This window comes from Prenolepis imparis, unplaced genomic scaffold (genome assembly GCF_030444845.1).
Source record: "Prenolepis imparis isolate NDT839.2.m4 unplaced genomic scaffold, iyPreImpa1.0 SCAF_9, whole genome shotgun sequence".
Taxonomy (NCBI): domain Eukaryota; kingdom Metazoa; phylum Arthropoda; class Insecta; order Hymenoptera; family Formicidae; genus Prenolepis; species Prenolepis imparis.
Window position 1 is genome coordinate 16,455,070 of NW_028141167.1, and position 25,736 is coordinate 16,480,805.

Here is a 25,736-nt window from a genome sequence, read left to right on the forward strand (position 1 = left end):
AACAATTGCGTCACCACCTTTTCCCTGTTAGTTAACAATAACTATTGTCCTCTAGAATTTCCCGAAGACTGCTCGGAAACCCAGGATGGCACGAGAGTTCACTCGCGCACCAGGAAATGGATCGGATTATCAGAACACTTAATATTTTTTAAATATATAAAATATATTTAATTTTAATAAAATATATATATATAAACTTCGAACACAAATTAAATAATTCAATCGCTTATCGTGAATCGCGTAGCTCTATAAAATAAACTTTTGTGACGCGATTACTCCTGTGGACCTTTTGCACATGTTACACTCGTCATGTCTTTCCGACAAAAGGCCTCTCCGCTCGATGCTCTCTCCATTATATAAGGGCTATCCCCTCCAGAGTCGCACGCCTGGTGGCTTACGCATGCGCCGTTCATCTGCGCCTGCGTATCTTTCTTAGACTAGGGTTTACCCTCGCTGGGTAACTATCTTTAAAAAACGCTCGTAGCAGGTAACATCAATTACGCTAGATTAAACTAAAGAAAAGAAAAAAACAAATCATACCGTTCGTTTTTTGCGTACATAACAATATCTCGCGTACTTAGCTTAATTATCTTAACCTATGAGTATATTGCTTTTTTGTGACCGACCTTTATCATTTGGTAAGTCCTGCGGGTGGTAAGCACTGTGTTTACCACTAGGTTCGGCTTGTTGCTCCCGCGGTCGGTAATATCCGCGGTCGGTATTATCCGCGGTATCCTCGTCGGTAAGCTCCCAACGGGTTACCTCTCGGTCGGTAACTTACCCTATACCGACGGTGGGTCTTGGGTAAGTACCGACTGTCTCGTACCTTGTTGGCCCTTTACCTTGGCCGTAGGCTCCTCAGCTATCTCGGGGTTAACCCGGGCAGGTCCCTCCGCTGATCTCGGATCCCTCGGTGAGTCCTCGACCCGTTCCTCGTCCGGTTGCTGACTTAGCGGTCGGCTCGGCGATCGGCTCGGTGACCTCCACGGGGTCCTGTCCCTTCCGGTGTTTACCCTGGTTGGCTCCATCCTGTGCAGCCTTACTTCCGGCTGCAAGGTTAGGTTGTGATTGGTCGACTGTGACTCGAGTCACCAATTTTATAATATTTGCCTCTCGGGCTTATTTTACGAGGTATCGAGTACTCTGACTCACCTTATATAAATGTTCCTTTTCAGGTTCTTCACGGTCGCCAGCAGTTTTGACCGCCAAACTGCAAGGATGGACCGGAACGCCAATGAGCCACGCCGACTAATTTCCCCTCGAGTATAAGCGGCGAGTTATCGTCACCCTCTCGCTCGATCGCCGTCGTTCCCTTTCGCTATATGTCATATTACAAATTAACGACGGACAAGGACTGGACAGAGAAAGGTTCAGCAGGGAGAAAAAGTTCAACACGCATTTCAATTCCAGTTATATATTATTATATTTATTATGAGAAATTTTCCTCTTACAGGAATCCATCGGATTCACAATGTTTACACAGGGTAACCTTGACCCCAAGGACGATGCTGTGCGACGTCTCGTTACAGTCAACACTATTGTTTCCACACGGGAAGTTCACGTGATCACGATTTTCATATACGTGCGTCGCAATGACGACGATAATTATAATGTTCGCTTAGCGCCGCGCAGTGTGGCGATATGGGCCGGGTTTTTCGCGCATGCGCGACCAGTACGCTATCAGTAAAGTACCTATTTCCAAGAAAGAGGGGTATCGTTAATCGCCCCGCAAATTTTTTTTTAATTTTTGAGAATCGGTAAAAAATTATATATATACATATATATATGAACTTTTTCGATTTATATATATATATATATATGCAACATTTTCTTTATCAATTCTCAAAAATAAAAAAAAATTGTCTACACACGCGCGCGCGCACATATATAAAAATATAATTAGCTCCATTTATTATTGTAGAATAAAATAAAAAAAAGCTGAAAAGGGGAAAGGGCTAAAATAACTTTAAAAATAAAACACTTTTAATATAACTCAAATTAAAATATTTTATTTGGCAGAAAAATATTAAAGAATACCAACATTTGTTGCAAGGGTAAAGAAAACTGCCAAAAACCTTACCAGTATTCATAAACAAAAAATTAATTAAAATTAATAAACAAAAAATATTAACGTACTAGAATAATAAAGAAACATCGGATAATAAATTTTAAATAAACTATATTTTATAATAAACTATATCTTATAGTAAACTAAAAATAAAATAACGTTTTAAATAGATTTTATAACATATATATATATATGAAACTCTAAATATAAATATAATTAAAATCAAATTAATGTTATAAACTTAATTATATAACAAATTATAATTATCTAAATAAAATAAATAATTATAGAAATAAAAATAGAATAATAATTATATATTTAGAAATAAAATTATAAAAATAAAATTGCACAAAGCTTTGACTTTTACAGGTACACAAGTTTACGTTACAGGTACACAAGTTTACGTTATTAAGATATATTATGACTCTGAAAAGAGAATAATAATAAAACTCTGAAAAGAAACAAGTTTATAAAAACACATAACTAACATGCATTAAGAGAATATTGGCTAGATGTGTGACTCTACAAAATAAAATAATTAAATAATAAAATTAATGAAATAATAAAATAGTAAAATAAAATAATATTTAAAAGTGAAAAAAAAACAAAATGATTAAGAACCATCAGGTGTGCATTGTTCTCCATATAAATTTTGCGCGTTATGCAGTTTCAAATGCCTGGCGTCTACTTCAAAGTTTACACAATTAATGTTTTGTGATTGAAAATGAGACCGAATAACACAAATCGCGGAAACAGTATCATTACACAATCGGTTCCTTTTTTTATTTTTTATATCTGTTACTATTGAAAAAATTCGTTCGGCCTCGGCATTCGAATGGGGAAAAGAAAGAACTATTTCGATTAAAGATTCTAAATTTGGAAACATTTTTTCCCCAGAAATATCTTTAAATTCTACTATTTTTTTCCACATTAGATCTATTTTTAAAGACGCTAACTCTGTTTTCTGCTCATCATCAAAACATGATGGCAAAATTCTCCATTCAAAAGCTAACTTTGTGATATCAATATGTCCTAATCGCGTAGCAATGTAGGTTAAATCTTTAATTTTAAGTCTACCTTCTTCATAAAGAGCAATCTTCGGTTCTAGAAAAGTTAATTGTTCAAATAATTTATCTTTATATGGTAAACGCTTCAGCATTTCTCGAACTGCTGTGATATAAAAATCTAAACATTTTAATTTAATTTGTTGCGCGCATTCCAAAGATAATGTTTCTAATAATGTATTACATTCGGGTCCAAGATATATATTTTCAATATGTTGAATATTATTTTGATCGTCTATATTTAAAGTAGAAATATATTTAAGAGCATTAAAATTTATGAAATTTTGAGCTATCTGGTGAATTAATTTCTGGCTAGTTGAATATAATTTATGAATTAAAATATCACGCGACTGAAATAAAGCATTAAAACTATTAAAATAATTTAATGAATATTTTAAGAATAATAAATATGCTTTAATTGAATTATCATTTAACATTGCTAAAATGGTTTCCGCAGATTTCGTTTTATCCTCTACTGTCGCTAAAATAAAATAATTTTTTAGAACTTCCCAATTGTCGAGAAGTCGTACAACGCAATTGTGTAACACAAGCCATCTAGTACTAGATAATTTTAAAATTTTATATCTCTCTACATTAAAAAATTCTTGAAACTCTTTTAAAATTGCACTTCTTTTTGCACTGCCCGAAATATAAGTGGCAACTCCTCTAATTAAATTTTCACAAGATGACGGCAATTTTTCACACGCTTTACTGGCTACAATCGCGGAAGAATGGCAAATGCAATTTAATGTTATTAATTCTGGTATTTCTAATTTTAAACGAGACATAAAAGAGTTATTGCGTCCTGTCATTACTGATGCATTATCACATGCCATTCCAACAATATTTTTGATAGGAATTTTTTTTTCTTTTAAAAGATTTTTAAAATTTTCAAAAATTTTACTCGCGGTGCAATCTGTCGCATCTAAAGATAATAATTCTAATAACTGCGTTACAACATTTTTATTTAAAAGTGACACATATCGAACAAGAACGCACATTACTTTGGTGTCTGAAATATCTGTGCTTTCATCAATTAAAATGGAAAATTTACAATTTCGTAAGTTTTGAACAATATTTTCAATTTCGCGTTTTGCAATAATTTTTGTGATAATATTTGCGCACTTATGTCGAGCAAGTGAAACATCTTGTGCAATTTCAGAATCTATATAAATATCTTTTAATAACGGAATTAAATGATTCACCGTACGAAAAGCAACGTTATGCTCTGCGAAAAAAAAGCTAATTTTATTTCTGCGCGTTTGACTTTATCCTTATGCGTTAATGTGCTTGTATTTTCAGTCGCGTTATGTTTTTCGGAATTAATTTCTTTCGAATTTTCCAAATGTTTAAATGTTTCAGAATGTTTAATTAAATCCGTTTTGCAGCACCTGATGGTCTTATTACATATTATACAAATTGCTTTATTTTCTACAGGATGAGGAGCCAACCATCCTTTAAAAATATTTTCATCTAGCCATGCTTTTTGAAATTTCCTAATTCTCTGTTTTTTAATTGCTCCTTTTCCTACGTTATCCATTTTAATATTATTATATTAATAAATATATAATAAATAATATTATTTATAATTAATCGACTTACCTAACTAACCCTTACTGCTCGCTGTCAGCTGTCACTAGGCCTGCCGCCCGCCGCCAAGACTTTAGCGCCCACTTGATAGCTAACATGATACGCCGTTGTTTCGGCCGCGCATGCGCATAAAACCCGGCCCATATCGCCACACTGGCGCCGCGGTAAAGCGTGACGATTCAATATAGAACGGAGTCCTTGCACGAGGTGGATAAAACACTCGCTTCGCGGTTATACGAATTACGCTGGCCCGAAAGTATATCCAGCTTTGTTAGAAACTGGCGGAAAAATATCCCCGAATCGACCAGGCTGACACGTTCAGCTAACTAGCTTTATTTAACGAGAATGTATCCCGGGACAACGACTGTCGTTACATACTTGCGATATTACTTCGACTGACTTGACATTATGCTGAGTGACCGACTGTACAGACATTACGCCGACTGACCACGATCGTTGCGTGGTCGACACTTATATAAGTTCAAACTCCGCCTAGAAATTGTTACGGAGCATCGCTACTGCGCATACGTCTCGAATCCGGAGGCAACTAAATCCGCGATAAATTTTACCCGCAGCATACTCGACCTTCACGATGACAATCTCGAGCTCGTAGATATTATCAAGTATAAATTATGATGTCATCGTTGACCTCTTACAAATTACCGAGTATAAATTATCACATGTCAATGTTGATCTCTCACATATTATCGAGTATAAATTATCACATGTCAATGTTGATCTCTCACAAATTATCGAATGTAAATTATCACATGTCAATCATGACCCACACAAATAATAACGAGTATAAATTATGTCATGACAATCTCAATCTAATATGCCAATTATAATTTGCCGAGTAAAATTAGACTTACATCCTCATAAAAGAAAAACTGAAAATATCAAGATATAAAAATTTTTCCACAGAACCGCATACATAAATCAGCAGAAAAACAGTTACGCTCCAAACATATGCATGCCTTTCTATTTACGTCATTCAACATCTCATATAACATACTTATATATTCTCTAGTCCTTTCATAAAGTTTGCGTATAAAATAATAAATTAAATAATATGTATATATAGGCTTATAGAGCCGAACGCGGATGTCGGTGCGTTGGTTTTTTTGCGAAATTAATTTTCGCTGCAACCATTAATTGTGCACGGGGCACGAATATTTTCTTGGTATACTGCCAAGACTTAAATTTGGAATTCTTATTTAATTCCTGTGTTCCCATCTGACCCCCCTAAAGAATTGTATGCGAGAAAAATATAGATCCGAAAGTCGCTGAATCGGGAATCGAACCCGAGACCTTTCGCTTGTCGGGCGACTGCTCTCACCAACTGAGCTATTCAGACCCTTCGATTCTATACTTTTCTCTTTGCTTGTAAATAATAACTAATTCTAAATAACGCCATCTCTCAGCCGGCGTAAATAAACATTAAGAAATTTGTAAGGCTCTCAATATCAAATATAAATAATATATATATAGGCTTATAGAGCCGAACGCGGATGTCGGTGCGTTGGTTTATATATTATTTAAATAAAAAATATATATTATTTATATTTGATATTGAGAGCCTTACAAATTTCTTAATAATAAATTAACATTAATAAATATAAATATTAAATAAAGCTTTTACAAGATTACAGCTCTCACAACACAGGAATAACCAACGGATATCAGGATCATATTCAAGTAAGTATTAATCCAGATAATATATGTTTTCCCCAAATATAATTTAAGATAATATATATTTTGCAAAATTAGCTATAGTTTAAGGTGTGTATAAATAAAAATAATTAATTAGCATTAAAGGTAAGTACGAATGAAAGTTATGTTTTGCAAAATCATTATAATTTCAAATATTGGTAAAGATGAAAAGAATGAAGTTATAATTAACCCCTACTTGGTCAGGATCAACAAAATCACATAAGGTAATTACAAACATGTTATGGATACATATATTTTATTATAAATCAAGAAGGTTTCATGTGTAGCTGCTACATAATAATATCTCTCCTGCATACATACACTTTCCATCTACGCAAAATAAAATCTCTTCAACGCGTAATATATTAATATCACATCTTGTCATTACGGACTAGAAAACAATATCTCAAATCGAGAACGTAGTCAAAATAAAGAAATACAAAAGAATTACTCGCTTAATAGAAAACTATACTTGTTTAGTAAAGGACTATTAAATACTTGTCAAAAGAAACAATATAATAACTTTTCCGCAAAAATGAGAATAAAATAACATAATTGATATACGTAAATATCCCACAAAATATAAACTCTCTTAAAACTAAAGTACGCATAATATGCGTTCAGTCTTATATAATGTGCTTCGAGCACAGTTCCTCGCAGAAAATCATCAAGAATCGAACCAGCCAAATGATGCCTTCCTCGCTTTACTTCTTTCCTTCTTGGAAGCGTATGGTGTTCTTCCCAGCCTTACGCGAGGCTGAATATCTCTACCCGGAGTTGGCGGGCGTTGAGACGGCGTCGGGGCCACTTGTGGCACCGGTTGCAAGGTTAGGTTGTGACCGGTCAACGTTGACTCGCGTCTATACAATATTTATATTTAGCTAATTTAGCCGATTTACGGGTCCTCGAGTATTTGACTCACCCTTGTACGAAAAAAAAAAATTACACCTCGCACAGAATCACAATTTAATAAAGAGAATTTATTTCTTCAGGTTGCTAGTACAGTGGGATACACAGATATATTTGCGGATACTACGATCCGACTTGATTTCCTCGACACAGGAATGCGTAGAAAAAATGTCCGGGCGACATTGACCCCTAAGGACTGCGTGTTGCGCGACGTCTCGCGAACAGCAAATATTCGGCGTACTGTCTTATAATTTAGCACGTGCTTTATGGTTGCGTTGCGGTGAACGACTTACGGTAATTTTGTTCGTTTCACTGTTTTCACAACGCGTAACTCTGTCTGTGTTGCGGTCCCGGCACGAGATTATAATAACACTCGCTCTGTTATACAGATTACGCACTAACACGCTTTTCCGTCCGTCGTTAGACAGAAACAATGTCAATTGTCGCGAGCCGCGAAGTTATTCACGAGTGACAACGAGTTACAGGTTCGGACGATAAACTTTTACCAACGACTCCCGTAGAATCCTTTCGGTTACTACACTTTGCCACGAGTCGAAACGGTCTGCGGAATTATTATAAGTCCCGTCGCAGAATTTACTCGTTTATCCGGGACACAGACTATCGTGCGATTCGTTCGCGTGATCGAAGCCGACTGACCAGGAGCAATGCCCGGTCCGCGCTTATATAGCCGACGTTTGCTCTACTGCGCAAACGCATATCCTAGTGTACGCTTTACATTGTCATGCTCCGTTCTGGAGGAAGCATGAATTACCCGCAACAAGATTTACCCAATGCAATTACAATCTTGACTTTCACTATTAATTATTCGAGATAATAACTGATCTGACAAGATTGATCTGTCAATAAATACCGAAGTTAAATACTGTGTTTCACTCTTGACCCTCTCAAGAAATACCGAGGGTTAATATTCAAGTACAAATTTTATCTGATGTATCAAATTTTACCTTTTTTACCAAATTGCATCTCTAGGGTATATCTTGCATCACAAACTTATCAATATATAAAATAAACCTGAAAAGCACGTCGTTACGAATATATATGTATTTAAATATATAACTTTCGCCTGTATATGTTTCCAGAAATAAAGCTACGCTCGATACAAATACACGCGACGTTATAACTGTCGGACAACGACTCTAATATATAAAACTTCTGTCTTGCATTCCAGAATAAATACTTATCCAACAATTAAAATATAAATAGACAATAATAATTATTTGGACGTCATATATAAATAATATTACACCGAATAACTTTAATTTAATAAATTATTTAACAGACAATAAAGATAAGTATGAAATATGAAATCTTTATGTGACGGTAAGTATAATATAAATTATTCAAGGTAAGTATGACTTTGTCGTTAGTACAATGAAGGTAAGTATTAAATAGGGTAAGGAAAACACAAGGTGAGTATTGTTAGTATAAATGATATAAACTTTATTATATTAATGCGAATACTATCACAGCATTCACTCGCAAGACTAGAATTGTCATTAATTCTCTCCACGTAGAGTACGTAGTCAAAATAAACAAAATAGAAAATATATCTCTTATAATGTGTAACGAGTCAATATAACAATATAAAGGCATTCGACTCGTACTTGTCTAACATAAAAATATATTAATATTAAGTCAGTAACAAAAATAGCATCTTGCTATATATATAAGTAAAATGAATATAATATAAACTTATAACTATATCGCATTATCGCGATCAGTCTTTTTATGGGTCGAAAGTCCACTGGAATTGACAAATATTATTTTGTCGAGCCACCGAAAGATGATCCTCGTCTCGAATGACGCCGCTCTTTGTTGGCAGCGACAACCCCTCTCTCCAACCTCACTATCATCTGGATGCTGGATAAATTTTGTCTTCGGGTTGTTGTCGGTTTGTTACCGCAATTACCGAGGATAATGTGTAAAGCGGTTTGTCATTTTTATCTTTTAGTTCGATTTCATCCGACACTATTTTCGACACAGTTGAGTGTTCGAATCTTTTCACCACAAAGCCCATCACTTCACGCACTTTTGCTGCTTCTTCCGTCATGTCCAGCTCGTCGAATTGAAATGACGGATCCGTTGCTAATTTTCTCTCGGCGAGACTAAGCATTTTGTATATGCCGATTGCTTCTTTTCTCTTCTCGGACGCCTGCAACCTCCTCACGATTCTCTCACGTACTTCTTGAGATAACCTCACTATCGGCTGGATGCTGGCCCCTGAAGTTGATGGGCGATCGGGCCGCGTCGGGGTCCTCTCTGACGCCGGTCGCAAGGTTAGTGACCGGACGATGGGTCTTGAGAGTTCGGGAGTTATATTGTTTAGGTAGTTTTCCTACCTTTAACACGGTCGCCAGTCCGTTTTTCTCCAGCACGGACAAGATCTTTGGATCCCCAGAATGAGAACCCCTTCACCAGATGAGTACCGCTGCTGCGTAGTCTACCTGGTCCACAGACAAGACCTCTGGATCCCCAGGATGAGAACCCCTTCTCCAGATGATCACCACTGCTGCGTAGTCTACCTTGTCCACAGACAAGACCTCTGGATCCCCAGGATGAGAACCCTTTCTCTAGATGAGCACCGCTACTGCTTCACTGCTCGCGGCTGCTGCGTAGTTTCCTTTGTCAGAGACAAAGGCACAAGATGACGTCATCCAACTGTCACCTTTGTTCGTTAGATGTAATGACGCAACACTCGAGTCACACACTTTGTTAATAATTAATCGTATTAATTATTGTTTCAGGATCCACCAGGATGTGGCGGCTTCCAGTCCATGCATCAGGGCCTGTCCAGGATTCACCGAAGACGTCACCACGCACAGGATTCGGTTTATGGATAAATAAACGGGCACTCGATTCATTTATATTAATAAATATATAAAATATTTATTTTAATTAATATATAATAAAACTCTCCCTTCACATCCAAAAACAAAATAAAATACACGCACAAATAAAATAAAATATTCTTTGGTTGAATTGCACGCTTGACTCATGCGTCGTTCCGCGTCGGTGGTCGCGAGAGCAAGAGCCTCGATCCCTCTCTCGGCTCTCCCTTTATATCCGAGCCCCCACTCCGCATGATGGAGAGCTCCTTGCGCCTGCGCCTCCTACAATCATGTATACGCGTCTTACACTCTAAATACATATTATATATTTTGCGCTTATCATATCTAACCTTTGGTAAGTAATTATTAAAATAAGAATTTGAAGAAGCTTAATACTTTATTGAGAAAATATAAAGGAATAATATATAAGCTAGCTAAAGTTATAATAATATTTAATATTTAATATTTATTTTTATTTTTAATATTTTTGAGGCTATACAACTTTATGTAATCTCAATGAAGGAAATTTTAATCTTAACAAATTTTCTTTATTCTTTAACTTACTCTTTACAAACTATCTTTTTATTTTATCTTTTGTATTATTCCTAACTGAAATAAACTTCTGATATTACTATTATTAATAATATTAATAATATTATGTAATAACATATTTTTTATTACATATTTTTTATTATGGTCTAACCAAAGACTTTTAAGAAGTTTTAAATTAATAAAAAAAATGTATTTGTAAACTCATAAAATAAAATATTAAATATTAAAGTAAAATATTTAATAACATTTTTGATAATATTTGTAATAAGTTTGTAAATAATTTTTTAATATTTTATTTTTATAAGAATAAGGCCCTGCGCACAATAGAGAAAATGTTAGGAATAAATATTAAATATTAGGAATAATAATTATTTTAAAGTGATAAAATCGAAAAGACTCTGATATACAAATACAAATTCGGATATAAAGAGCTCTCATTAGCCTTAGTTAACTAATAAGAGCTCTTTATATACGCGAATTTATATTTGTATATCAGTCTTTCCAATTGTATTATTTTAAAATAACTCCTATTCCTAATATTTAATATTTATTCCTAACATTTCTTTATTGTGCGCAGGGCCTAAATTAGATAAAATATACATTTGCATTGAAACACGTTTGAGTTTTGCCGCTGAACATACCCTTTCCGCTTTTGAAACAAATGGCGACGATTATTCCGATCACTCCCTGGAGGATCACTAACTTTTAGTAGAGATACTCTAGTAAGCGATCGGATAACAAGTCAACTGACTGCTGATTGGTCGCCGCCATTCGAGGGACACTTCCGTCTTTCGAAATGTGCGCGCCACGCAGTTTTGACAGCTTTAGCTGCATTTAGCAGTGAGCGCTCAATGAGCTGCTTTAATTGCTTTATTTCTTTTCAAATTTACAAAAGTAAGTATTATATATATGAAAAGAAGGGATTAATGTTGACCTTGTGACATTTTATAATTTGCGAAATCATCATTTAAAGTAAAAATCGTATAAAAATCAATATCCAACCTAGAAACAGAAGTAATTTTTGTTTGTTAAATTTTATATATTTTAGAATATTATTGTAATGCGAACGTGCACTGCTCGTAATTGTCGTAATAGCACACGAAATGGCCATAAAATGTTTAATTTTCCCAAATCTCCTTCCCGAAGGAAAAAATGGAAAGAAAATGTTGGTTGCCCTCATCAAAAATATCCTGCCTTATGCGATGTAAGTTTTAATATAATTATTATAATTTCAAATCTATTATTTTATTTGTCAGTGCGATCCCTAAGATTTATTATTTTTTTATTTTAATATGTATTATACTTAATGTACTTTTTTTCAGGAACACTTTACTAATGATATGTGGGAAAATGAACAAATATTTGGGAAGAAACAAAAATTAGAACCAAATGCTGTGCCAATAAAAATATCGCACATATTACAAGATGGTGAGTTTAAGATATATGTATATATGTACATACCCAGGTAGAACATTTAGTTGCTAGAAAACTACAAAGCGCGCGCCATTTATTTCCTTCTGCTATGCAATATAATGGATTAAATATATTACAATTTTATGCTATTATTTTTACCCTGTATATGTATGTACGCTGATATCTGCTTGGTAGCAAAATGTTCTGCAAGTAATATACTTTTGAAATATGCAAGAGATTAATTTTTGGCTCATCTTTGAATATTAAATACCGACACTTCTTTACCGCGCGCACTGTACGGCGCACACTTCTATTATGTATATAAAATGAAAGAGTGTGTAGGTTGATATTTGCTGGGTAGGAAAATATTCTTCAAATAATATACTTTCAAAATGCGCAAGCGATTAATTTGACACGATACGAACTGTCATTATCATACCCGCGATCTCGATCGCCTCAAATCGACCGCCAATCACATATTATCTTTTCTTTTGCGTGCGTGCGTGTGTGTGTGTGTGTTAAGTTGTGTATATATATGTTTTTTATTCTTTTGCAGATACTATACAAATGCAAAAAATGCACTTAGTCAGTATTTTAAAAAGTAAACAACACATTGTTAATTCAGAAAAGCCATTGGAAGAAAATATTGAAAAGCAAATGACTGAAACAGATGATGTAGAAGTCACACATATGATAATGAAGGAAATAAATGATGTAGTATCTGATGTACCTGATTGTGACAATATCAATCCAAATATAACATTAGTAGATCAAACTAGAAAAAGTGCAGAAAAAATTAAACAATTGGAGAGACAATTGAGAAAAAAAGATCGAATTATAAAAGAGATAAAGACAAAACACAAGACATATAAAAAGGAATTACAATTAAAATTACGGCGCCTTCAAAATGAAGTACGTAAAACAAATTCTCTTTCAGAATTTATGTCTAAAATTTTTAATGATGATCAAGTAAATTTTTAAAAAAATAAAAAAGTAGTTAAATGGTGTAACGAAACTTTATTAAAATCGTACAAACTGAAATTTGCATGTGGTACTTCGGGTTATTTAGAGTTATTAAAACAAAGACATCCATTACCTTCTCTTCGAACGTTAAGCAGAAGACTAGAAAATTTAAAATTTAGAAGCGGTTTAATTGATGAAATTTTTTATTTTTTACGGATTATAGTTTCACAATTCGAAAAAGAAACGGACAAAGACTGTATGCTAGTATTAGATAAGATGAGTGTTATTGCTGGAAATATATGATAACTCTACAAAAGAAATGATAGGTCAAATAACTTTACCTGATCATAGTGGCGAAGCTGATGAAGCATTAGTATTTTTAATAGCAGGCGTAGCAAGCCGATGGAAACAGATAGTCGCATATTATTTTACAAATAAGGAAACACGCGGGAAAGTATATAAACCAATTATTATAGAAATAATTAAAAAGTGCGAAGAAATAGGTTTACGAGTCCATTCTGTAATATCCGATATGGGCGCACCGAATCAAAGTATGTGGAATGCATTTGATATTTCAGCGACTAGATACTCTACTGTGCGTAATTCATGTAAACATCCTTGCGATGAAAATCGAAATTTATGGTTCTTTGGTGATACTCCACATGCTTTTAAAAATATTAAAAGTGGTTTTTTTACAAATGAAATTTTTACAATCCTTGATATTTTTGTTAAAAAGTACAATTTGCCAAATAATATTGTTAAAGCCTCACATTTTAAAGAATTACTTTCTGCCCAACAAAATTTAGAATTTAAACTCGCTCCAAAACTTACATCAGACTACTTAGATACAAAAGAAACATTTCTTAAAAATGCGAGTCAGTAGTGCCACTAATGTTTTTAGCGATGAAACAAGCTCTGCTTTAAAATTCTTAGCCAAAGAGCATTCTAAAGAGGAATATTACACTACTGCATGGTTTGTAGATTTTATTTTTCGTTGGTTTAAAATAATGACTGCACGTCATCCAGTATTTGGATTAGGAAAATAAAATATGGAATGCTATGAAAATGCAAGAACACATCTGAAAGAAACCATACAGTTTTTTTCCTTAGTAAACGTCGGTAAAAAAATCAATGGAAACTGTTTCAGACATCCGTTGTGATATCTACTACATCATTTCTCGAAGTGTCGGAATATTTATTAAATGAATGAGATTTTAAGTTTGTTCTTGGGTCGAGATTCACTCAAGATTGCTTAGAAAATGTATTTAGTGTACTTAGATCCAAAAACGAAATACCAAATTGTTTACAATTTAAAAATAATATAAAACTTATTAGTATTTCCCAATATATGAAAAATGTTTCTTCTGGAAATTACGACGAAGATGATAGAACATTTTTATCAGAATTTCTAGACATTTTACAAAATAAAAAAATAATACAGACGAACAGAACGACAGTACAAATAAATATCAAACATTAAATTTAAATATACCCCACACACTAATATTGTGCTAAACAATATCAAATTAAATGGATTATATTATATAGCTGGATATATAGTGGGTAACATTAAAACAACATGTTATGATTGTCTAAAATGTACAGGTTCTAAAACGCCAAGAATATATCATTATTCAAAGTTAATTCGTATAAAAAAGAAAAGTACCAAAGATACTTTGTTTTTTGTTAATGATACAACATTTAAGTATTTCCTGTCTATGGAAAAAATATTTAGAGCTTATTATAAGACAATCTGTTCTTTACGTGAAAAATTCAATATAAAACAATTCTTTGTTTCAAAATTTGAAGAGATTCCTTATTCCATTCCAGATTGTCATAGTTTAAAAAAGAAAATTATGAATAGATATAGTACATTTAGATTAAGAATTGCATCTCAAAAGGTTCAAAGCAAAAAAATATTAGAAACAGTAAAACAATGGCTATGCATTCAAACGTGCAATAATATATATATATATATAAATTTATATAGTGTTTTATTTTAAATGGTTTATTTTGCTTCGATTCTTATTGTTAGATATATAGAAATATATATATTTATTTAATTCTTAGATATATAAAAATAATAAAATTATATCAATTCTTCCATGCATTGATATGTTTTCATAATAATTATATGTTCTTGGTTTGTTTCGATCAAAGCTTATTTTTTTTTATTTACAGTTATTACGATTTGAATGGTACTATAATAATATATTTTTTATTTATTAAATTATTCTTTTCATGCAATAATTATGTATTTAAAAATTGTGATATACAGGGTTTGTCAAAAGTGTGGAAACCCCTAAATAATTTTTGTAAAAATGAAAATATCAAAAAACGGTAAAACACGTATTTTGATTTATCAAAAAAGCTACCCTATGACATGGATACCGATCATCCCACACTCCCTGGTACGCGGGGGTAAGAGGGGGGTTAAAAATTTTAAATTGAATTAAGGGTCGAGTGGGGGCTCGTTTGAAAGGTCTTTTCATAACAAACACACCCTTAAAATTTTAAGTCGCTCGACCCCCTCATTCAAAATGGCGGCCGTTCAAATTTCGAAATTTCATGCACTTAATGTTATCCAGGATCAACTGCGTGGAAGTGGCATGAATTTGATCCCTTGTGTGTGTGTGTGTGTGTGTGCGCGCGCGCGCGCGCGTGTGGCTAAACAAGTGTGAATGTGTACATAGTGGTGATAGGTTGCAGAACAGACGATTGAAAACTGTTATCTCTCTTTAATGATTCAAAACCTTTTACTCCGTGTGTTTTAAAATAAATTTTACTCAGTGTGTTAAAGTAAATGCTGAAAGTGGCTGCCATTTACTTCCTGACAATATGCCAATCTTTGATAGAATGCAGAAATGGCTCTACGATTCGTCTCAAAAGGTATCAAATCTATTTCATCCCTTATTCGCTGTATCAATTCTTGGATGCTTTCAGGTTTTGTTTTGTAAACCTTACTCTTCAGGTATCCCCATAGATAATAATCAAGAGGAGTTAGATCTGGTGACCGAAGTGGTCAATCCTCTCCTCCCTCATTTCTGTTCCTTCTTCCTATCCATCGTAATGGAAAAGTCTCATTTAAAATTTGACGTGGCCGTAAACCAAAATGAGCAGGAGCTCCATCATGCTGAAACCATATTTCTTCGAAATTATTTGGAAAAATATTTCGTATGGCTGGAATTATTTGATCTACAAGTAATCTCTCATATCTTTGAGCGTTCAGATTTTCTTAAAAAAAAAACGGCCCTATTAAGTAGCCATCTATTATTCCACACCATACATTAATTTTTTGTGGATATTGTGTGTGAGTTTCCCGCACTCAATTCGGATTCTCATCTGACCATAAACGAAAATTTTGATTATTAACTTCTCCCGTTAACGTGAAAGTTGCCTCGTCTGTAAAAACAATTTGATAAGGGAAGATGGGCCGGACATCTATTAGTGCCATCATTCTTTCACAAAAACCTATACGACGCTCCAGATCTCCGTCTTGCAATTCTTGAACATATTGTAATTTGTATGGATAGAACTTGTTTTTCTTTAAAATTCTCCAAACAGACTTGGGAGCAATATCGTGAATTTGAGCGGCTCTGTTAATAGTAGAATTGGGATCTTCAATAAATGTCTGCATAACATCAAGTTGTTTTTCTTCGTTAGTGGCAGACGATGGTCTCCCTGATTTAGGGCGATTTTTTATGCTACCAGTTTCTCTAAAACGTTCTATTGTTTTTAAGACAGTGGACTTATTAATTCGACGATTCGGATACGTCTCATTAAATAATCGAGCGACAGCAGTGTACGATCGCTCGTTGTCACCCCATCCACGCATCATGAGGATAGTGATTCTTTCACGTTCCGACAATTCGCCAGCCATTTTTAAAACGTTTAATTTTTAATCTGCCTAAAATCTGTGAAAACAACTGATTTTGAGTAGCCGTGAAAACAACTGATTTTGAGTAGCCGCGAGAAAAACTGATTTTGAGTAGCCGCGAGAATAACTGATTTTATGTAGCCGTGAGAACAATGTGAAAAACTTACCTCTATCTTGCCTTACATGGTAGGATCCTCCTCATTTATTTAAAATCAGTTGTTCTCTGATTTTAGAGATCTGGAGCGTCGTATAGGTTTTTGTGAAAGAATGATGGCACTAATAGATGGCCGGCCCATCTTCCCTTATCAAATTGTTTTTACAGACGAGGCAACTTTCACGTTAACGGGAGAAGTTAATAATCAAAATTTTCGTTTATGGTCAGATGAGAATCCGAATTGGGTGCGGGAAACTCACACACAATATCCACAAAAAATTAATGTATGGAGTGGAATAATAGATGGCTACTTAATAGGGCCGTTTTTTTTTTAAGAAAATCTGAACGCTCAAAGATATGAGAGATTACTTGTAGATCAAATAATTCCAGCCATACGAAATATTTTTCCAAATAATTTCGAAGAAATATGGTTTCAGCATGATGGAGCTCCTGCTCATTTACGGCCACGTCAAATTTTAAATGAGACTTTTCCATTACGATGGATAGGAAGAAGGAACAGAAATGAAGGAGGAGAGGATTGGCCACTTCGGTCACCAGATCTAACTCCTCTTGATTATTATCTATGGGGATACCTGAAGAGTAAGGTTTACAAAACAAAACCTGAAAGCATCCAAGAATTGATACAGCGAATAAGGGATGAAATAGATTTGATACCTTTTGAGACGAATCGTAGAGCCATTTCTGCATTCTATCAAAGATTGGCATATTGTCAGGAAGTAAATGGCAGCCACTTTCAGCATTTACTTTAACGCACTGAGTAAAATTTATTTTAAAACACACGGAGTAAAAGGTTTTGAATCATTAAAGAGAGATAACAGTTTTCAATCGTCTGTTCTGCAACCTATCACCACTATGTACACATTCACACTTGTTTAGCCACACGCGCGCGCGCGCGCACACACACACACACACACACACACACACACACAAGGGATCAAATTCATGCCACTTCCACGCAGTTGATCCTGGATAACACTAAGTGCATGAAATTTCGAAATTTGAACGGCCGCCATTTTGAATTAGGGGGTCGAGCGACTTAAAATTTTAAGGGTGTGTTTGTTATGAAAAGACCTTTCAAACGAGCCCCCACTCGACCCTTAATCCAATTTAAAATTTTCAACCCCCCTCTTACCCCCGCGTACCAGGGAGTGTGGGATGATCGGTATCCATGTCATAGGGTAGCTTTTTTGATAAATCAAAATACGTGTTTTACATTTTTTTGATATTTTCATTTTTACAAAAATTATTTAGGAGTTTCCACACTTTTGACAAACCCTGTATGTTACTGTGATACATACTATTGTGATATATATTAGGGTGATACATATTATTGTAATAATATTGTGATTATGTTAGATATTATTATTAAAAGCACAAACTGTGTACCTTTCTTATGTTCATGTTCTTGTTTTTTATGTGTTTTTTTAAAACAAATATATGTTTTGTTCTCATTGCATTTCTTTCTTCTTTATTCGTAGTTATTGTTTTTAAAATAATTTATTTGCTGCGATATTTATTATTTTGATGTATGTATATAACTATAATACATAAAACATTATATATATGATACAGATTACTTAATCAATTCTCATTTCAGGTCACACATCATCTCGTCACTTTGGATTACACATGAAATTTGATAAAAACTAATCACCCTAAAAATTGATGCAAATGGTATTGTATAATATATTAATGTATTTTAAATTATATTAATATATGAATTATTAATTAATAAATACTGATTCATAATAAATTAAATCACTCGTAGGTAAAGTATTTTCATTTTTTATTTATCCCAAATGAAGTTATTATTCTTATATATTATTATATTATTATTTGTAAACAATTAATTTTATTAAGTTTGAAATAAAAAAAACCCTATTATTTTTATTATACATAAATATGTGTTAATGAGTAAATGGGTATTGTATTACATAATATTAATGTGATTTAGTAATGATAAACATTCGAATGTAACATTTACTTTTGTATTAGAACACAGGCTGCGGTCAAGAATGCGCTACAAATGCTTCGAAACATCATTCTATCTTTACAAATTCAAAAGGAGGCTATATGGAGCCACGCGTAGGGTGTAGGTACGCAAATATTAAAAACAAACTTGTTGGAATAACAAATTTATTGAATCTAAACGTTTCGGTCCTTTCTTTGGACCTTCTTCAGTAAATTTAATACAATAAATAATAATGGGGAATCTACATACTACTGCACGTAGCGCAAAAGCCGTGAGCCCCCCCTATCGATATCCCATTAGATAGACAAAGTGACATAATATGTCAGGTACTCAAAAGTGGACTCTAATGACGGGTATAGTGAGGAATTTCCGAAAGGGGGCTCACTCTTACTCACACACTCATTCATCGCACGTTCACACGACCGTACGCGGACGCGCCCGACGCACGAGTGAAGAAGATATTCGTTTTGATATTTATAAGGCGCCCTACCACGGCTATTTATAAGGCGCCCTACCACGGCTCATAGCCTGTTATCGAAGTCAATGTCAAACAATGTGTGGAATTTATTTCTCCTTCTCTCTCTCTCCCTCTCCCCCTCCCTCTCCCCCTCCCTCTCCCTCTCCACTCTCTCCCTCTCCCCCCTCTTCCCCACCCCCTCCGTATCTCTCCCTCTATCCCTGTCCCCCCTTCCTCTCGCTTCCCCCCTTTCTCTATCTCCCTCTCTCAAACATACGATGTATGGAGATTAATGTTACAAATGATTTATGGCTCTCTAAAGGAATTCGATAACAACTAAACGAAGACCGTCTTTCAAGAAATTTGAGGCATATTTTAATGTCCCATACATACCCAAATGGTTCGAGCGGTTTAGCCATGTGGTCCGTGATCTAGATGTAAAAATGTCCTACACAGGTTTGAATAAGTTACGCTCGTTTATCCGCGTGCATAAAGACACACTGCAGAAAGACTGGCATAATAACGTTGTATACAAAATTTCATGTCAAAATTGTAATGCCTCTTATGTCGGTCAGACCAGCAGGCAGTTGAGAACACGCATTAGAGCACAGAAATCACATAAAAAGAAACACCGCGCAAAAATCCGTGATCACGGATCACAGGCTGAATAACCATGTTTGACATTGACTTCGATAACAGGCTATGAGCCGTGGTAGGGCGCCTTATAAATAGCATCAAAACGAATATCTTCTTCACTCGTGCGTCGGGCGCGTCCGCGTACGGTCGTGTGAACGTGCGATGGATGAGTGTGTGAGTAAGAGTGAGCCCCCTTTCGGAAATTCCTCACTATACCCGTCATTAGAGTCCACTTTTGAGTACCTGATATATTATGTCACTTTGTCTATCTAATGGGATATCGATAGGGGGGGGCTCACGGCTTTTGCGCTACGTGCGGTAGTATGTAGATTCCCCATTATTATTTATTGTATTAAATTTACTGAAGAAGGTCCAAAGAAAGGACCGAAACGTTTAGATTCAATAAATTTGTTATTCCAACAAGTTTGTTTTTAATATTTGCGTACCTACACCCTACGCGTGGCTCCATATAGCCTCCTTTTGAATTTGTAATTTATCAATGCAGGGAGCCTACATTGTTACTTATTCTATCTTTAGTCTCATGGAATGTAGAACAAAGATCGAATGATGTTTCGAAGCATTCCTAGCGCATTCTTGACCGCAGCCACAGTTTGAAACATCGCGCGGCGATTGTTCCTGACCCTCAAATGGCGGCGTATCCGGCGCGTTGTCCGATCCCTTACTAGAGTATCTCTAACTTTTAGTAAAGTCACTAGATATACAAAGTAGCAATCATCCGCTATTTTGACTCCAACGTTACGTATGTGTGCGTGACTTTCGGCTGTCATATACGTATTCGCATCACAGACATCTATATTCGCACACATCTAACGCCGGACACCATTTCTGCCGGTGCGTGTACGTATACACTTTTCGACGCCATTTTGACGCCAAATTCTTATACATTGCGTCTTATGGATTGCGGTACTTTGTTTATCTAGTGACTTTAACTTTTAGTAATCTACAGCGCCAGTATGCGGTAATCATGAGAAGTATGATAGCGCTAAATTCAACAGTTGTAACAACAATTTTTTTTCTGCTGAGAAATATAGAAAAGCCAGGATTCTTGTGAAATATGTATTTATTTGAGTGAAGTGTCTTATTTTTCTGAATCGAATTTATTAGTATAATTAATAAAAAAATGTTTGTGTCCACAGATGAATGTCTTGATTGACAAAAAGGTTGAAGACTCTTAATATTTCTACAGTTGTATCTACGAATGAAACTTTTTCTGCATCATTAGAATTGTCTTTTAATCCAATTAATAATATAATTCAATTTCAGTAACACTGGACACTGCTTTATTACAAATTGAAGAGTTAAAACAGCAGTTGAAGAAAGCTGAGAATAAATTAGAGATTTCACACAAAATTATAAGTAAATTTAAAAAATGCAATAAGGCTCTAATCGCTCGTAATATAAAACGTTGTAAAAGATTACGTGTCGAAGAAGGTACATATATTAAAATCAAAAGATATATTGCATAAAATGTTTAACAATGATCAGATAAAATTGCTTCAACATGACGTTAAAAAACGTCGACTATATAATTGGTCTAATAAAACAATAAAAAAGGCGCTCCGACTAAAATTGTCATATACAGAAAATGGTTATAAAGAATTAATTAATCAAAATATTTCCATCCATACGTACACTGAGAAGAAGTCTTGAGGGTATTAATTTTTCTCTCGGAATATGTGATAATATTTTTGAGACTTTGAAAGATAAGATAGAACAATTTACTGATAATCGTGAAAGAGAGACAAGCACTGCATGCTTGGAATTGACAAAATAAGTCTTGTAGAAGCCTTCTACTAGAAGGTGAACACACACACATACACACACACACAAATTGATCCGTCGACAAACTTTATTACTGGATATTCTATACTATCCCTTTACTATTCCTAATTACCAAGGTTACTATTCCTAATTACCAAGGTAATAATTCTTTATAAATAAACCGATGTTGTAGCCTTCATGAATTTTGCTAATTATTTTTCTTGTAATTATTTACCTTTTTATATTTATTTTTTTATTCTTTTTTTTTATTTTTAATAATAATTATTACATTTATTTTTCAATTCTTCTTGTTTTTGTTTTTTCTTTATTTTTTATTTTTTAAGGAAAAACAAATGTGCGTGCTATACATGGTTTGATTTTTGCTTGGTGATATTTTCGTAAGATGGAAGCAAATTGTTGCCTATCATTTCACTATCCTAAAGGGTTTGATGGTGCACGATTAAAACCTATTCTTGAATAAATTATTCAAAAAGCTGAAAAAATAAATCTTTATGTGCATGCCATTACATTTGATAAATACTATGTTACTCAAAACTCTGTGTCTCATCCTATCAATCCACAACGTAGACTCTTTTTTGCTGATGGCCCTCATCTTCTTAGAAACCTTAGAACTGCATTAATAAATAATAGAAGTGTTATTTTCCCTAATTATGTCGAAACCTTAAATTTATCATCATCTATTGTTCAATGTTCACATCTTGAGGAATTAGTCGTAAAACAAGAAAATGTTTTTCAAATTTACTCCAAAACTGAACAAATATCCTCATAAGTCAGTTTAACAAAATGAAAGTTAATAAGGCCAGTAAATTTATTCAATCGAAGTTCGAGCAACGCATTGAATTATATGAGTGAAAAATATGATAATAAAGAGTATAAAACAACAACTTCTTTTATTGAAATAGTATCTAAATGATTTACTTTAATTACTTTAAGGCATGCCTCAGTTGCGTTGGGAAAGAAAATTGAATGCCTAGAATTTGAAAACAAATTTAATGAAACTGTCAACTTTTTGGAGTCAGTTATTGAATTATTTCGAACCATAAAAATAGGAGAAAAGAGAGAAGTATTTAAACCAGTCCAAATCTGTATATCGATTACAACAAATTCTTATACTGAACTAACTAAATATTTAATTAATGAACACGGATTTTTGTATGTATTGGGTAGTCGATTTACAAATGACTTTGTGAAAAATGTATTTTCAAATTAAAGAAAGAAATTCCCTACACTTAATGCGTTACTTTTCAACAGAGTTTGAAACTTTTGAACGTTTTCCAGTATATGCAAGAAATAAAAAACACAAATTATGAGCAAAACGATGGTATTTTTCTTGTTGATTTTTTAAAATGTTTTCGACAACAGAAAACAAAGAGTATTAGACAAACATTATTGGAAGTCCCTGAAATTCCTGATTACATCAAAAATAAAATTATTGAAATTGTTCGGTATATGAAAGGCTGGAATCACGTACGGTTTCGGCGAAATTCTATGTTCGGTATAGTCAAGCTGTTATCACGTATGGCAACGGCAAAATCCTTCTTCATTAATAATTTAATCGTTATTCGTTGAGATAATGATATATTCTTTTCTTTGCTGTAAATGAATTAGAATATTGAAATAATATGAAATTTTACAACTAAAAGAAACTTGAAGGAAATGTCATAGATTCGTATTTATGACTCTGTCATCATGTAATAAACATATTTAAAAAATATGAAAGATTATGTCCCTTGCGGCACGTATTAATGATTAGAAAAAGAGCCGTTATAGACTCTATCACCTGTTGTAACCGTAAACACTATGACCCAACCACGACCTAAAAACCCACAAAAGAGAACGCAGAATCAGCATTTCAAAAGATATAGCGCGCGCCTCGAAATCAAAAACGCAACCGATTGCATACACGCGTTAAGACATCGCGACACATTCGAGATCGCAAAACGCAGACGATGCAAAACCGATTGCATACATGCGACACATTAACCGAAAAACAAAACCTACTTTCGGGTAATATAAGCGCGCCTGATTAACTCCTCGGGGCCGTATTCCGAACCGAGGACGACAAGTAATTACATCTAATCTACTGTGAGGACGCGCTGCGATTCGACATACCAAAGAATTGTACACGTGAGTTGGAATAAACTCTTCTCTTGTGACCAAAGTGTTCTTTTCACCACCCTCGACACTCGGAGTCCTAACTCCTAAGACGAACGGACCCCTCAAAGTATCCTACAAATCCCGTTGTATCCTGAGAGGCACAACACACCATAAGGCAAAAAGAAATAGATAATGTAAGAATGTCACCTTGCGGCTGTAAGAATATCACCTTGCGGCTAGCCTCTGTGAATTGGCTTGATGTCCCCAATTGGACTTAAGTCGACCTTTTATCCAAAGATATGTATGAATGATTTATTTATAATTAGCCTCAGTAAAGACACCAATCTGAGCGTATACATGATGCGCACCATAACCCAGATCAAAGATAGACAGACGAACACACACAAACTCGGCAGCCAGGCAACGAGACATTCTTCTTTTTTACGAACACTCTGAATGTTCAAGTTTATTCGAATGAATGCTTTTCTAAACATTTCCGCCCGCCTTCGAAAATAAATTTGTCGAATGAACTGCATCAGGATCGGTTGGGAGAATGGACAATTTTGTAATAGGTCGCTTGTAAATAGAGTTTGCAGTTTTTAAAGTTACAACTCTAGTTAAACCGTCTGATCCTGGATGCAGATGTGTAACTCTAGCGAGGGGCCATTTTCCTGGCGGGTAACGCTCATCTGTAATTAGAACTAAGGATCCTTCCTTAATCTCATTTGAAGGGTGATACTATTTTGAAATAGCTTGATAACTGCAAACACTCTGAAGACCATCTTGATAATACATATATAGCACTCGAAGATTAATAATTATATTAATTATAATTTAAATTTATTATTGATAATTATTATTTTATTAATTATGAAATTTTATAAAACTATTCTGGAAATGTGAAATAATTGATGTCCTAGAACCGGATTGCGGGATTTTCCGATGAGCGCGTCTCCATAAATCGCCTAAACAGAAAAAAAAGAAAATTAAGAATACATAATTTCACACAAATTTGACAATATTAATATTATAATCGTAGGACACTATGAAGAGCGTTATGATTATAATATTAATATCAAGAACTAAAGTGTCTGGCACTAAAAAGTAGCAATTGATATGTGTGATAATATTTATTGGGATGTAAGGGAGATAGTTTTTAAAATTTAGGCGCTGAAAAGTGCCGATTATTGCGAAACGAGGTGATCCATATTTAATGAATAAAAATAGGCACTGAAAAGTACCGTTTGTTCTCTGCTCTTTTTGAGAGAAATGCGACCCACTCAACGACATATATATATATATATATATATATATATGTATATATCAGGGTTGGTATGTTTTAAACAATTTGTTTAAAACTGTTTGATTAAAACATGTTTAAAACAGTGGACACTATTTTAAACATTTTTGTTTTAAACAGTTTTAAACTACTGTTTAAAACTGTTTAAAACATTGCAATTAAAACATATGATTATTTGAAAAAAAAACTAAAGAAAAACAAAAACAAACAAAAACTAATAGACGTGCAAAACTAATGTTGCAAAAAGGTTTTTGTTTTAACTTTTTTAGTTTTTTATCTATATTTATATGTAACATAT

The 25,736-nt window shown here is 34.0% G+C and overlaps 1 protein-coding gene, 1 non-coding gene and 1 pseudogene across 2 annotated transcripts; all 3 read right to left on the bottom strand.

Annotated features, from left to right (window-relative positions):
• Positions 1-1,180: 1,180 nt before the first annotated feature.
• On the bottom strand, positions 1,181-4,793 carry LOC145940186 (zinc finger BED domain-containing protein 5-like; annotated as a pseudogene).
• Positions 4,794-6,003: 1,210 nt separating this feature from the next.
• On the bottom strand, positions 6,004-6,079 carry Trnav-gac (transfer RNA valine (anticodon GAC)). Its single transcript has one exon. It is a non-coding gene; the product is annotated as a tRNA-Val (tRNA).
• A 10,367-nt stretch (positions 6,080-16,446) lies between these two features.
• On the bottom strand, positions 16,447-17,001 carry LOC145940187 (uncharacterized). Its single transcript, XM_083045103.1, has one exon. It carries the CDS (start codon positions 16,999-17,001, stop codon positions 16,447-16,449), a length of 555 nt encoding a protein of 184 aa, XP_082901229.1.
• Positions 17,002-25,736: the final 8,735 nt, after the last annotated feature.